The 16,426-nt window shown below is 38.7% G+C and overlaps 1 protein-coding gene across 3 annotated transcripts in view; it reads left to right on the top strand.

Moving 5' to 3' along the window:
* Positions 1–16,426, top strand: part of RNF130 (ring finger protein 130) — a 143,791-nt gene that overhangs the window by 18,501 nt on the left and 108,864 nt on the right. For all 3 annotated transcript variants that reach the window (XM_072731883.1, XM_072731884.1, XM_072731882.1), the window contains exon 2: positions 13,500–13,694. In XM_072731883.1, the coding sequence (XP_072587984.1) occupies positions 13,500–13,694 (195 nt within the window). The remainder of the gene's footprint in view (positions 1–13,499; positions 13,695–16,426) is intronic.

The following is a 16,426-nucleotide window of genomic DNA, read 5'->3' as shown; positions in this document are numbered from 1 at the left end:
TGAATTACAAATATTTTTCTCGGGATCCCTGGGTGGCGCAGCGGTTTGGCGCCTGCCTTTGGCCCAGGGCGTGATCCTGGAGACCCGGGATCGAATCCCACATCAGGCTCCCGGTGCATGGAGCCTGCTTCTCCCTCTGCCTGTGTCTCTGCCTCTCTCTTTCTCTCTGTATGACTATCATAAATAAAAATAATAATAATAAAAAAAATAAAAAATATTTTTCTCTTATTCAGTAGGTTGCCTCTTCATTTTGTCGATGTTTCCTTAGCTGTGCAGCAGCTTTTTATTTTGATGGAGTCCTACTTGTGCTTTTCTTGCCTTTACTTTGTACTTAAATTTTAAAAATCATCGCCAAATCAAGGAAATTCCTGCTTATGTTTTGTTCTAGGAGTTTTATGGTTTCAGGTTTTACGTTGAAGTCTTTAATACATTTTGAGTTGATTTTTGTGTATGGTATAAGATAGTGGTCCAAAAAAAAAAAAAAAAAGAAAGATAGTGGTCCAGCTTCATTCTTTTTGCATGTTGCTGTCCGTTTTTCCCAAAACACCATTTATTGAAGAGACCATCCCTTCCTTGTTGTGCATTATTGGCTCTATTGTTATAAATTAATTGGCCAAATATGTGTGGATTTTTGGGCTCTCTATTCTGTTCCTTTGATCTATGTGTCTTTTTTTGTTTGTTTTTGTTTTGTAGGGGGGTGTAGGAAGAGGCAGAGGGAGAGAGAGACTCTTAAACAGGCTCCACGCCCAGCATGAAACCAGACATGGGATGGGGTTCAGTCTCACAACCCTGAGATCATTACCTAAGTTGAAATCATGAGTGGGACACTTAACCAGCTGAGTCACTCAGGCACCTCTGTGTATCTGTTTTTATATATAGTTTTGATTAGTTTTGTAATATAGTTTGAAATGAGAAAGCATGATCTCTCTAGCTTTGTCTTTCTCAAGATTGCTTTAGCTGTTCAGGCCCTTTTGTGGTTCAATGCAAATTTTAGAATTATTTATTCTATTTCTGTGAAAACTGCCATTGGAATTTTGATAGGGATTGCATTGAATTTGTAAATTGCTTTGGGTAATATGGGCATTTTAACAGTATTAATTCTTCCAGTCAGAATAGCTTTCCATTTATTGTTTTTTTTTTTTTTTCATTTCTTTCATCAATGTCTTATAAGTTTCAGTAAACAGCTCTTTCACCTCCTTGGTTAAATTTATTCCTAAATATTTCATTCTTTTTGATGCAATTATGAATGGGATTCTTAACTTTTCTTTCTAGTAATTCATTATTAGTGTCTAGAAATGCATAGTTATTGATTTTGTATCCTGCAACTTTACTGAATTTGTTTATAAGTTGTAACAGCTTTTTAGTGGACTCCTTAGGGTTTTCTATACATAATATCATCTACAAATAGAGTTTTTCTTTCTCCTTTCAGATTTGGATGCCTCTCCCCTCCGCCCTTTGACTAATTGCTGAGGCTAGGACTTCCAGTGCTATGTTGAATAGAAGTAGTGAGAGTGGACATCCTTGTCTTGTTCCTGATCTTAGAGGAAAAAGTTTTAGCTTCTCATTAATGGAATATGATGTTAGCTGTGGGCCCGTCTTATATGGCCTTCATTATGTTGAGGTACATTCCCTTTATACCTTTCCTGTTGAGAGTTTTTGTCATATATAGATGTTCAATTTTGTCAAATGCTTTTTTGTGCATCTGTTGAGATGATTACATGGTCCTCCATTTTTTTTAAAGATTTATTTATTTATTTATTTATTTATTTATTTATTTATTTATTTATGATAGACAGAGAGGCAGAGACACAGGCAGAGGGAGAAGCAGGCTCCATGCCGGGAGCCTGATGGCGGGACTTGATCCCGGGACTTCAGGATTGTGCCCTGGGCCAAAGGCAGGTGCTAAACCGCTGAGCCACCCAGGGATCCCTGGTCCTCCATTTTGTTAATGTAGAGCATCACATTCAGTTGTGGAGGTTGAACCATCATTTCATCCCTGGAACAAATCCCCTACTTGATATGGTGTGTGACCCTTTAATTTAGTTAAGTATTGTTGAAGCCATCATTCTTATGTTTGAAATTATGTTCCAGATAGCCCAGTTTTTGTTAACATTGTCACTGTGTCCAAGTCATTGGTACTGGAAGTACTAGTACCAGAAGAATGAAGTAATAAATAAAACAGAAATACTCCCACATTCCTTACTTTTCTGCCCAAGAATTGATAGTACCTTCCAGTGTTGCCAGCTTTCAAGTATAAGATGAAATAAGTTCTGGCGATGTTATATACAGCATGTTGACATATTTGTATTTGCCAAGAGACTAGATCTTAAGTGTTTTCACCAAATAAAAAAAAAAAAGTAAGTGAAGTGATGTATATATGAATTCACTTGATTGTGATAATCATTTCACAATGCGTATCAAATCATCACGTCATACACTTTAAATATATATAGTTTTTGTTGTTTTATATGTAGTTTTTATTTGTTAATTATACCTCAGTAAAACTGGGATGGGAGAAAGGAATAATGCCTTCAAAGACTCTCCTGTCCAATGGTATCCTTACCTCCTTCCGTGTACCAGCAGTGTTGAGGTATAGTCAGTGGCTTTCTTCTGCTTTGGTGGGGTTTTGGTGGCAAAGAAAACTGGACATTCTATTTAGTCTTGTCTCTTAATTGTCACTTCCTTGTTTTTCAACAGGGATTTCAGTTTTATGTGTTTATGTTTAGGTAAATGATGGTGCTGGCAGTCAGGAATTTCACATTGGGAAGATCACATTTGAGGGGGGAAGATAATGAGTTTGAGATACTCAGTATTCATGGAGAACTACCTAGCAAACAGTTGAAAATTACAGAATAAGGCACAAGAGAGAGATTTAGATTTAGTTAGACATTACATACAGTGGGTGATCGTTGAGACCATTGGAGGGATTGAGGTTGCCCACTGAAAAAAGAGGGCCCAGGGCAGATGCTTAGTGAAACACCTCCAGCAAAGAGGCTAGCAACAGAAGGATGAGCAAGAGTATGCAGAGAGTTGAGAACAAAGTGTGGTGGACAGGAGTCAACAGAATAGAGAGCTACAGAAAGACTTGTACTCAGTGCTGTAATGCTTTTGTGGAATGGGCAGTGTGGTGGATTAAATAACACACTTCTGCTGCACCATGATACCAGTTTGTCTAAGAACCTGGAGTGATTTTTAGTTCTTTTGATTTGTAGCATCTGTCTGGCATGAAGATGTTGTGTCAATTGTAATAGAAATTATTTTTGAGCATAACTTTTTAGATGAAGTGATTGGTATTAGCCATCATTTAAAATTACTCTTAAGCCTACGACCCAGCAATTGCACTGTTGGGGATTTACCCCAAAGATTCAGATGCAATGAAACGTCGGGACACCTGCACCCCGATGTTTCTATCAGCAATGGCCACAATAGCCAAACTGTGGAAGGAGCCTCGGTGTCCATCGAAAGATGAATGGATAAAGAAGATGTGGTTTATGTATACAATGGAATATTACTCAGCAATTAGAAACGACAAATACCCACCATTTGCTTCAACATGGATGGAACTGGAGGGTATTATGCTGAGTGAAATAAGTCAATCGGAGAAGGACAAACAGTGTATGTTCTCATTCATTTGGGGAATATGAATAATAGTGAAAGGGAATATAAAGGAAGGGAGAAGAAATGTTGGGAAATATCAGGAAGGGAGACAGAACATAAAGACTCCTAACTCGGGGAAACGAACTAGGGGTGGTGGAAGGGGAGGAGGGCGGGTGTTGGAGGGGAATGGGTGACGGGCCCTGAGGTGGACACTTGACGGGATGAGCACTGGGTGTTTTTCTGTATGTTGGTAAATTGAACACCAATAAAAATTAATTAAAAAAAATTACTCTTAAGATGCTTTTTATTATGTCATGGAGAATATCCAGCAGATATATTTAAGTTGTAAGGATATGAAAAATAATCAAAATCCATTTGTGATACATAGTAACTAAGTATAGAAGATGAAAGATAATGGATAGCTATTGACAATTAAACTTGCTGACAGTTCAGTTAGTATGACCCTACTTGCAATGTAGTCTGATACATCTAGCACTCCAGGTGTACAGAAGATGTCTTCATGTTGCCTTCTTGTTAAAAACTCTATACAGAAAGGTAATGACTTGTAAAAATTTGTTTCTTTAGAATATAACCAAAGAACTAAAATTTGCCAATTAGGAGAAAAATAAGGGACACATTTATTTTACTTTTTAAGGATACTAGATTCAAAAATGAAAAATTAGAGACAATAACATTTGAGAGCTCAGACAATTAAAATGTTTTCTTCAGCTATTCTCATCATAAGAAGCAGAAGACAATGGAATATCTTCAAAGTGCTGAGAGAAAAGTAACTCTCTGGAAATTTTTACCTAATTAGGTAATTAATTAAGCTGTCATTCAAGAGTGGGATCATTTGAAGGATGTTTTCAGATATAAAAAGACAAGTTTACTCAAAAACCTGACTTTACCCTGAACAGATCCTCATTTGAAAGTACATCAAAGGGATATTCTTATTCTTCTTAAACAGAAGGAGGAAACGAAACACAAAAGGAAAAAGTGAGATGTGAAGAGGATAGTGATGGTTAATTTTTTTTTTTTGAGACTTATTTATTTGAGAAAGTGTGTGTACACACATGAGTGGGCAGAGGGGCAGAGAGAATCTTCAAGCAGACTCCTTTCTGAGCTCGGAGCCTGACACAGGGGTTGATCTCAAGACCCTGAGATCGTGACTTAAGCGGAAATCGAGTTGGAAGCTTAACGTACTGTACCACCCAGGCATCCCTGTGATGGTTAATTTTAAGTGTCCCCACAGGGTGTCCAGATAATTTGGTCAGACATTGTGGGTGTTTCTGTGAGGGTATTTTTAGTGAGATTAACATTTAAGTTGGTAGATTAAATAAAGTAGGTCAAAGCAGATTGCCATCCCCAGTTATGGTGGGCCTCATCCAGTCAGTTGAAGGCCAGAATGAAACAAAAGAGCTGATTTTCCTTCTAATAAGAGAGAATTCCTCTTGCCTGACTGCTTTCAAACTAGGACCTTTGCTTTTTCCTGCCTTCAGACTCAAACTGAAACATTAGCTCTTCCTTGGTCTTAAGCTGCTAGGCTTTGGACTAACCACACCATTGATTCTACAGCTTGCTGACTTACCCTGCAGATCTTGGAACTTGTCAGCCTCCATAATCACATAAGCTAATTCCTTATAAGAAATTTCTTTACACACACACATATTTTACTGGTCTGTTTCTCTGTAGATCCCATACTGACATAAGGACTGACAAGTATCTGTAGGTAACATTTAACAAGCATTGACTGTATGAAACATTAAATATTAGGGATGGAATAATTAAAGCAAGATGGAACTGAATACGGGTCATTACACATAAGATGAAAGGGGGTGGTTGGAGCTGTATTCAGCAGTAGGTTGAATGTTGGCCTCCCAGAAGATATGTCCATGTCCTAACCCCCAGAACCCATGAATGTGGAAACGTAATTTAGAAAAAGTTATATTTGCAGATGTAATTAAATTAAGATCTTGGGAACCCTGGGTGGCGCAGCGGTTTGGCGCCTGCCTTTGGCCCAGGGCGCGATCCTGGAGACCCAGGATCGAATCCCACGTTGGGCTCCCGGTGCATGGAGCCTGCTTCTCCCTCTGCCTGTGTCTCTGCCTCTCTCTCTCTCTGTGTGACTATCATAAATAAATAAAAATTAAAAAAAAATAAAATAAAAAAAATTAAGATCTTGAGATGAAAGCATTCTACATTACCCAGGTGGGCCTTAAATCCAACAGTAAGTATCCTCAGAGACAAGTGAAGACATAGACACAGTAGAGAAGGCCATGTGCAGATAGAGGCAGAGGTTGGAATGATGCAGCCAGAAGCCAGGGTCACCTAGGGCCACCTGAAGCTGGGAAAGACAAGGAAGGGGGCAGCCCCAGTGGCTCAGTGGTTTAGTGCCACCTTCAGCCCAGGGTAGGATCCTGGAGACCCAGGATCGAGTCCCATGTCAGGCTCCCTGCATGGGGCCTGTGTCTCTGCTTCTCTCTCTCTCTCTCTCTCTCTCGAATAAATAAATAAAATAAAATCTTAAAAAAAAAAAAAAAAAGACAAGGAAGGGTTTGCCACTGAAGCCTTCAAGGGAGTGGGACCCTGCCAGCACCCTGATATCAGACTGCTGTCCTTCACCACTATGAGAGAATAAATTTCTGTTGGGTAAGCCAGCAGGTGTGTGGTGTTTTGTTGGGATAACCCTATGAAACTAATACATAGTTTAAGAGCCTGCGCTATTCAGGAAGGAACTAAAGACATTGATTAAATGTAAACTCTTTATCAGGTATGCATGTTAACATTTTAAGAGTAATCTCTAAAGTAGAACTTGAATATATAAATGGAGGAAAAGTGGGGAATGGAGAAAATGTGATCAGTGCTTTCAGAAGTAGAGAAGGATGGAAGGGGGAGTATAAAGAAGCTTAGGAATAACAGGATACATGAGAACAAAGTAAAGTAATAGAAACAGATCCAGGTATACCCTGTGAGTAATATACATTCACAGACCTGGTGGTTGAGCCTCCTTTGGCAGTCTGGTGGAAGGGAAACGCTTAGGCTGCTTTTAGAGTAGTAGTACATGTAGAAGTAAATAAGATTAAAGCAAACCAAGTCTCCTGAAATACTCAGTATCGATATTTAAAGTAATTGTGCTTCCTAATCATGCTAAGTAACAAGATCTAGCAGTGGGTCCAGTCATTTTGATTACCAATGTTGGGTCTATGAAGTGAATCTCAGTATGTTTTCATGTTTTTGCCATATCTGCAGTAACTAATGTAATTGTTGTTAGTTACAGATTCAGGTGTTTTGTTGTTTACCTTCAGAGATTAAGAAAATGGTAGATTTCATTTAATGTGGTGAAAATAAAGATGGTTTTCCCTCATTCATATTTCACCAACCTTTTGGGTTCTGCCCCGTCTCAAGAGTCCTTGCTCTAGATGTTAGTCTTTCTGCAACTCTCCTCTCCCAGATAGCTGCCATGTCCCTTGAGTGAGGGAAGGAGGCAAAGGATTGACATCCTGTGTCAGTGGATGCGTGGCTGTCTCCCTGTGTCAAAGGACTTTCCCCAAGGAATCTTTCTCCTTAGGTTTGGCCTTCTTCTTGGTGGGCTTGAGTAGCCATGCTTGGATCCTGGTGGACTAAGAAAGCGCCTCAGCAGGAGTAAAGCCCGATCTCAAGATCTCAACCATTGCTGCTTGACTTGCACAAGAAGCTTGAATGCTCCAAGTCACAAATCCCTACTTATATTGCTTAACAGTGCTCTGTGTCAGAACTGTAAGCTCAAAGCTAGGGCCACTTTCAGGGTTCAGGAATTCAAAACCTAGCAGAGTTACTAGGGGTCTTGTTCCTTTTGATCTCTCCCGTTTGCCATCCTAGCTTTAACTTCATCCTAAGATTGTTTCCTCTTTATCACAGAATGGCTGCCAGCAGCAACTATAGCCCCATGTTTCTTTATTCACTTCCCTGTGGGAAATAGAGGAAAGGCCTCTTCTCAAATGTAGTTTAAGTTCTTCACTTCCCTGTGGCTCTTCTTAGACTGTATGTCTACCTCCCTCCCCCTGGAGCTGGCACTCATATAGTTGTCACTGAAAGCATATGCAGGGTAGGTAGATGCCCAAATTAAATAAGGTTTCTGTTTTTGTTTATGTTTTGTTTATGTTTGGGGGGGGTAACTAACAGAATCTACTTCAGACCTCAGAGTGACCCCATGGTCCTGCCTGGAAAGGGGGGAAGAGTAACCTGGAAACAAATCAGGGTGACAGTCTGTCCACCATGCTTCCCTCCATATGAACCAGTGGAAACATTCAGGAATGCCTGCCGGCTTGTCAAGGGTAAGACCAGTTTCTGCTTGGAAGGGGATAGAATGGATCCCTTCCCTGTGTATACTTTTCCATATTCCTCTCCTGATTCTTAGCATGCTGTTAACCTGATTTAGTTGTATATACTGGAAACTGTGGGTTTATGTAAGTAAAAAGTGAAAAGTAGTTTCTCGGGAAAGAAGAGCTGATTGGCACAAGATGTTAGTAAACGTCCTCGTTGCAGTAAGAAAAAAGTACCATCAGTATAGAGGGACATGCTAGTCCTGGAGAGTCCTAGACCTACATCCAAGTGGTCCTGAAGGTTCAGGTGTAGGGAGGGGAGTCAGAAAAGAAGACAAGGAAGGAGGGCTGTGAAGGAGGAGGAGGAAGGGAGGAGGAATGCCAGGAGGATGAGAGCATTAAGAGCCAAGAGAGGAGAGCGCTCAGCTTAGATATTACTGAGAGTCAGATTTGGAGGAGGACACAGTGTCCCAGGACTTAGCAATGCTGAGGTTATTGGTGCTTTTTAGCCAGAGCACTTTTCTGGAGTGGCTAGATGTGAAGATTAAAATGTGTGATGAGGAATGAGTGGACATAGAGGAGGTGGGACAGCAGGAACAGGCAGCTTTTGACAACAGTGGCTGCAAATGCAAGCCTTTTGAGAGATCTTTTGTCCTTCTTTGTTTTTAAGATGTAAGGGACCTGCAGGTTAAATTGAAAGGAAAAAGACAAAGAGGGAATGATCATTAATAGAAGGTTCCTGAAAAATCAAGAAAAGCTAAGGTCCAGATCATTTTTCCTGGCCATTATAGCAACAAATCCAAAAAAGAATTAACAGAAGTTGGGAAGGGGTGGGAGGAGGGTATCAGGACAAAATAGATACAAGGTTAAGAGAAAAATCGAACTTACAAATAAGGAGAAATTAAGAGAAAAGGAGAGCAAAACATTTCAACAACATTAAACACTGAAGACAAGTCGTAAAAAGGTGCTAGATTTAATTGAAAGTATTAGAAATCGTAAGCAAATAAGTTATCCGTGAAAGTGGATGAAGGAATGAAAGCTAGATATTTAAATCCAGGAGCTGAACATTAAAAGTTAAGAAACGAGAAACACAAAGAATTATATTTTGTCCTTTGAATCATAAAGTTGGAATTTAACAGAGGGAAAATAAGGAAAGTCAGGATAAGAAGCTGGAAATCTCAAGATCAAAGAGATGATAATCTAATGTGTAAATAGGAAGCAAATAACCAGAACATACATGACCATGGGAAAAACATCTAGATCTAGGGTAACTAGTCAGGCTTATTTTTATTTTTACTTTTTTTTTGGAAGTAGCCAGTAGACTCCGAATGCTCCCACATGAAACTGTGGCCTGTAGCACAGACCCTTTTCTTTGTGTCAGTTCTGGCTCAGTCTCTCTGTGTCATTCTTCCATTTCTTCCTTTACCTAGGAGGTTAAAGTGCCTACTGTGTGCCACACATACTGGAGGAGATGCTAAGTCTCATAATCGAATAGGAGAGACTTGGAATAAGCAGCCAGTGGCTAGTACATTATGATAAATGCTAAAGTGGGTGTCATCTCAGAATGCCATGGAAACACAAAGCACCCAGCTTGGCCTCAGGAGGTCAGGGAGGGCGTTCTGGAGGAGAGATTTTAGAGTCCTGAGGTTTAGGAGGTGGTCAGCAAGGAAGCAATTGGCATCTCAGACAGAGGAGACAGACCACGCAGGTTCTGAAAGCGTGAGGTGCACTGGGGAGCTGTGCTGTGCACCTTCCACCCCGTGTCCCAGCTCCCTCTGCAGCAGATGGGTGGTTCTCAGACGTGGGGAGGAGACCTGACCCACACGAATGTGGTGACTGCTATGTACTAGATGGGACAAGGTCTAAGTCAAGTGAACCAATGTGGAGTTTCAGGCTGCTTGGGGAGAAGAGATTTTATTTACTTATTTACCTCTTCCCTCACAGAACCCTTTAAATATTTACACACTCTTTGCGCCAGAATATTATTCCTGTTTGTTGCAGATGGGATCATCTTTTCAGAACTTGATTATCCTAAATTTGTATAGTGTTGTAGCTTCAGTTATGAAAATCTTACTTGATTTTCATGAGAGTTCAAAGAAGGGCTTCGTCTTTATTCTGTGTTCTTGTGTGAGTCACTTCTGCATCCCCTCCTCTCTGCCTAGCAGTTTTCCGGCATTCCATTGGGGTTCCAGCACCCATTAGACCTTTACCATCATGTTCTTTTCCTTTTCCTAGATTTCTAAGCACCTTTCATGTTGGTACTTTATACTACTGACCAGTATTGCTGAGATTTCATTTCTGTGCCAGGCTTGCCTTCTCAGTACATTTAGAGATTCCTTAAGATTCAAGACCAGGGTTTTGGTTGTTGCTGACCTTCTGTGTTCGTTGAGGTGAGGATTCTATAATTCTTGTTGGTAATCGTTTGGATCTTCTCAAGGAATAAATAAAATTCTCATTACTGTTTCTGGATTCAACAGGATAGTACACACAGAAAAAAAATGAAGTTCAGTCTGCAATACATTTTTTTCAGGTTTATCGAAGATATAATTCACAAAATTTTAAGATCCTGTAGTACAATATTCTATATCTGTAATTTCACATTTTCATGATAACTTCCAAAAAGTTTTTCCTGACACTATAACTAATAAATGCAAAGAAGTCAGAGGTGTAGTCCTCCTCTAGATTTGGCAGGTTAAAAAAAAAAAAAAAGTAAAATGATTTTGAGTTTGAGCAAAATTGCTATTGATAAATTTTAATAGCTTCTAAATGCATAGTTATTAATTACAGGAAGGAATAAATAGATAATAAAATAAACATGCTGCAACATTAAGTGGCTATGAAAACCTCTTTTCTTTTTCTAAATAATGAACATTCCTTCCTTGAACAGGAACGTGAATGTCTTATTATTGCATATTCTTACTGATATAAATGTTTTCAGAGACATTTTATGGATGATGATTTGGGTGAATTTTAGGGACAAGGACATTCTTTTGCTCAGTCTGTTGGAATTTGTTTGGATCGTACAGTTGAAGAATCTGTTCTTGGTGGGGATTCCTTAAGAGAATTTTAAAGCTCTCCTTCAGTATTTTTGATAGATTTGCCTGTGTGGTTGCATCCTTTCCTGTGTTTTTTCATTCTTGGAAATTATGACTGTTACTGAACTGCTGGCCTTCTAAGTGGACGGTGACACTGTGCAGTAGGGAGAGAGAATGAGACCAGAGTAGTAGCTCTTAGGAACTGGGGATGTGGGGCAGACATGTGCTCTATGCTGTGGGTGGATTTCACACACTTTGGTGCAGAAAATCCTCACGGCACCAAACTGGAACACTAGGACCAGATAGACTGACACCCATAAAACTAAAGGAATTTTTAAAAGATTATTTATTTATTTATATATTAATTATAGGGCAAGGGGCAGAGGGAGAGGGAAAAGCAAGCTGCCTGCTAAGAGATCAGGACTTGAGCCAAAGGCAGACACTTAACTGACTGAACCACCCAGGCATCCCAAGGGAATTAATTTTTTTAAGCGCTGAAGAGTGAAGGAATAATTAGAGCCTTTTTCATATACATGACTCTTACGAAATAAGAATTTTAACTCAATCTTTGTAAGTAAAAATTGAAGTTGATCATTGAACCCAGGCAGTTGCTCAGCTAGTGCATAGTTCATCTAGAATGTGGACCCCAGTCTTGCTAATTCTATGACTGTCTTGTTTCCTCCTTACTGCAGTGTGATATGCGTGAAATCATAGACCACACAGAGCAAGTGACAGAAAAATGAGTATTGTGCTGAAGATAAGTTTTCTTAAGTATTCTTGTTTCTGCATTTTCTTCCAGGTTTTGTGTAGCAGCATGTTTTGAAAAATAACAAGTGAAACACTTAAAACCAACTCTTTGATTGCTCTGTATATACAATATTGGAAGTTTTTCCAAGACAGGTTATCACAACACATTACCTAAACGCTTATATTTCAAAGCAGTATAATTATCTGGGAAACAGATAGCACTGCAAATAAACAGTCTGTTTCAGGATTTTAGAGTTTCACAATGCCTTGAATGTATCTTTCAATAAATAGTTGACTACTAAAATTGTAATAAACTCTTTTTTTCCATCCATTTAATTTGATTGAGAAAGGACTAAAGTTTCGGAGTGCAGAAATTGTTTAAGGAAAATGGTGATAGTTGTCAACAATATAATCATGATGTTGTGAAAGCATTTATGTCTCAGTGTGTGTTAGGAGGCCCCCGGTAGCAAATACGCTCTTGTTACAATCCTTCACTGCAATAAGAAGAGAATTTGGGGGAAGAAACCATGTAAGTGGGAAGGATAGATGTACCTTTCTCTGAATTTAGTTGGCATCTTTACATTGTAGCATAAACACTTCATTTCTTTTGCTAAGTAGTATTCTTCTGGGGTGTGGAAAGTATATATTTCCCATCTTTTGGTACAGTTTATTATTGATTAACATTGATTTAGTATTTTTATTATTTATTTGCTTTTAGTGTTACCCTTTTGTCCTCTCCATCCCCTCTCCCGCACCTCTACTCACACCGGTGTAGAGCCTAGGGCCTGCTGTCCTCTGACACTGCATATGGTGGCCTTTGGGCTTCACCTCTGTGACTTCTTTCCTTCTTCTGGACCACCCTTCCCTTTCACTTTAACCAGCTGGAATCGTGAGGACAGGGAGGGGAAGAGTAGCCTGGGGTGGCTTCTTAAGATTTGCAGAGGGTGGTAGAGCTATGATGATGATATGTGTAGACCTAGAAATTGCAGAGCCTGCCTTAACAGTGTACTGTTACGGTGTACTTATGGGTATCTGAAACAGATTCTCCCCCCAAATCCATATAGTGGCCATGTAATAATTAGTGTCCTAAAGGGAGTGTCCTAGGGTCTTCATGTATCTTTTCAGACAGGTGGATATAGTAAAGTTAATACATGTATCTTAATATGGAATTGTATTTTTTTTACCAATAAAGGTAAATTAAAGGAATAATCTATTTCAGTTTCTAATCTCATGTTATTTTAACTATTTGAACTTCCGATACAAACCAAAGCTTACCTTTCTAATTTCCTTAGACACTTAATAGGAAATTTGTTCAAACAAGCTTGAGTTTCAACAAACCACTTGGTAACTGAAATAAAGGTTAGTTTGACTGCCTCATTTACAATCTCAAGCAAAATCAGTCCCTTTCTGCCATGTGAGGGTGGGTAAGGAGGGTGGGAGTAGAGTAAGGGTGTGGAGAAAAGTTGAATGCAAAGGAGGAAGCAGAAGTCAGGGGTAGATCAGTCACCTGGGTGTTAGAGGTATCAATCTGTTTTACCTTTGACATTCTGTGAAATTAAACAGGATTTTTTCACAGCTTTAATTTGCATCACAGGTAACATTTTAATGGAGCCTCTCTCCCTGTACAGATACAGATTGATTTTCACCGTATTGTCCTTCTTGGGTATATTCATAGGTCTGTTGGCAGTGAGCTCCTTGAAGTGCTTTGGATATACACAGAGTATTCAGGGAACAGTTGAACACTTTCATAAAGACTTGATTAATTTTATTTATCTTTATTTGAGAAAAAAATTAATAGTTTTTTTTCTTTTCTGTTTAGTTGCTGATCATCTAGGCTGTGATCCTCAAACACGGTTCTTTGTTCCTCCTAATATCAAACAGTGGATTGCCTTGCTGCAGAGGGGAAATTGCACGTTTAAAGAGAAAATATCACGGGCTGCTTTCCACAATGCAGTTGCCGTAGTCATCTACAATAATAAATCCAAAGAGGAGCCCGTCACCATGACTCATCCAGGTAAACACAACATGGGGGGGGAGGGTTGTAAATTTTGTTTCTCCTTCTAAAAATTAGTGCATTTTAGGTAAGCATTTTGCCACCACTGAACCACATCATTTACAACATAATTCTATGATTATATTTGTTTTTTATATTCATTTTTATATTACCATTTGTTTATTGAGATGCATGTCTTTTTCTTTTAGTTGAATTTGTTTCTTAAGTAGTGACCGTAAGCATCTGTAAAACTTGTACTTAATAAATGACTGACCTTGACCAAATCTTTAGTCTTTTTGCATTTCTGCATTTCACTTGATAACTTTGAAAAATAATGTGTTTCATTTAAAATCATTTGTCTAGGTTATGTCATGGACTCTCAAGGATTATCTCTTCAAGGAGGATGCTTTTTATCTTATCAGGATAAATGTTGAAGCCAACTCAGTAGTAACTATTTCTTCATTTCTCGTGGGACCGTTTGAGGATATTTTTAATTTAACTGTTTTAATAACAATAGCAATTTATTGAGCATTTATATATTTATTGAGATATATATATATATATATCTGCCAGGCACGGGACTATGAGGTTTTTAGGGGAGGTTGTTTTTTTAACAAACTTTATTCTTTAGAGCAATTTTATGTTCCCAGGAAAACTGTGTGGAAAGTACAGAGATTTCCCATACAGCCCCACACATGCAGAGCCTCACCCACTACCCACATCCCCCTCCAGAGCAGTAAGTTCCTCACAGTTGGTGAAACTGCAATGACTGCAATCACCCACTGGCCATAGTTTAATTTGAGGGTCAGTACTACTGTTGTACATTCTGTGGGTTTGGACAGATATGACATGTACTCACCATGATGGTATCACACAGAGTATTTTCACTGCCCTAAAGATCCTCTGTGCCCTGTCTATTCATCCCTTTCTCCACCAACCACTGATTAATTAATTGATTTACACTATTTCCATAGTTTTGCCTTTTCCAGAATGTCCTGTAGTTGGAATCATACAGTGTCCAGCCTTTGCAGACTGGCTTCTTTCACTTAGTAAACATACATTTAGGTTTCCTCCATGTCTATTCATAGCTTGATAGTACATTTCTTTTGAGTGCTGAATAATATTCCATTTTCTAGATATACCACAGTGTACCTGTTCACTTACTGAAGGACATCTTGGTTGCTTCCAGGTTTTGGCAATTATGAATTAAGCTGCTGTAAACATTCGTGTGCAGGGTTTTGTGTGGATTTAAGTTTTCAGATCCTTTAGGTAGATACCGGAAAGCGTGATGGCTGAGTTGTATGATAAAAGCATGTTTTGTTTTATAAACTGCTAAACTGTCCTCCCCAGTGGCTATACCATTTTGCACATTCACCAGCAATAAATGAGAGTTTGTCACCGTTTGCTGGATTTTTGCCTAGAATTCTAATAAGTTGTTTTGATATGTTTCCCTATTGATATGATGTAGCACTTTTTAATACATATTTTCATAGTCCTCCCCATAGCTGTGCATGGTGTAGGTGCTCTCCTATCTTGTTGACCAGGAAAGCACAGCAGGGGTCAGGCCAGCAGGTTTGCCAATGGTCTCTCATTTCTTAAAGTTGCAAACTAGATAATGTTAAGTTCTGCATTCATAATGATTTCAAATTACTTATTTAAATAATTTTTCATTTATGAATTTGAAGAATTTTAATCATTTTGACTTATTTAAATATAAATTATTTAATAACTTATTTAAAGAATTTTAATCATATAATTTTGATATAATCCATTTTAGACACTAATCTTGCAAAGGCCTCCACACCCTAATTGAGGGTCACCTTTTGTGTCTATTTTAGTAGAATAATGAGGTGGATTTAAATTTTATTGTTCTGTGACTTGTTTTCTTCCTTTCATATTAAGCATTTTAGAGCTTAACTATATTTTTTCTAGTTCCAAAAGTAACACATGCTCAGTGTAGAAAAACTGAAACTATAGGAAAACACAAAGAATAAAATGGAGTGAGTGACTTTCACTGTCCAGAAATCCCTGAAGTTCTATAGCTTTTAATTTCTTCAGGGAAACCAAAAGGAGATTAAGGGACAGTCTAATTCAGCTGGCCATCTACGGGAGAACACTGGATTTAGAGACCATGGCTTTTCTACTTTAGATCTCAGAGCAGATGCCAGTTTGTTCTCCTCAGCTGTTGTAGTAGAGTGAAGAGAAACTATTTGAAATTTTGGACCTGATTATTCCATACTGATTTCTTCTTACTGAAGACATGAAGAAAAAATGAAGAGAGAGAAATTCATTTGAGCACATGTATTTTTCTTTCCTAGTGGTGATATTTACATAAAACTGCAAAGAAGTAGCTAGAATGAGTCTTTTAAATATGAGAAGATCTGGGGATTGTAAGAGAGAAAATTGATGTCTTTTTTTTTTTAATGGTTTTTGTTTAAAAAGGAGGGAAGCCTCTATAAATTATTGCAGATTTCCCATCTGTGTTCCTTGAAATATTATTCAGATATGTTCATAGATGACACATGGCAGAAAAAAGATAAGTGGTAAAATAAGTTTAGGAAAATGCTTGAAAGATATGGTCCACTTTTAGAGGCTCCTCGTAGACATACTGAGGTCTTTTAGGGTTAAAAACTTGTTTTAGGGGATCCCTGGGTGGCTCAGCGGTTTAGTGCCTGCCTTCGGCCCAGGGCATGATCCTGGAGTCCCGGGATCGAATACCACATCAGGCTCCCTGCATGGAGCCTGCTTCTCCC

This window comes from Vulpes vulpes, chromosome 12 (genome assembly GCF_048418805.1).
Source record: "Vulpes vulpes isolate BD-2025 chromosome 12, VulVul3, whole genome shotgun sequence".
Taxonomy (NCBI): Eukaryota; Metazoa; Chordata; class Mammalia; order Carnivora; family Canidae; genus Vulpes; species Vulpes vulpes.
The sequence above is the reverse complement of the archived record's forward strand: the minus strand, read 5'-3'. Positions and strand labels throughout refer to the sequence as shown.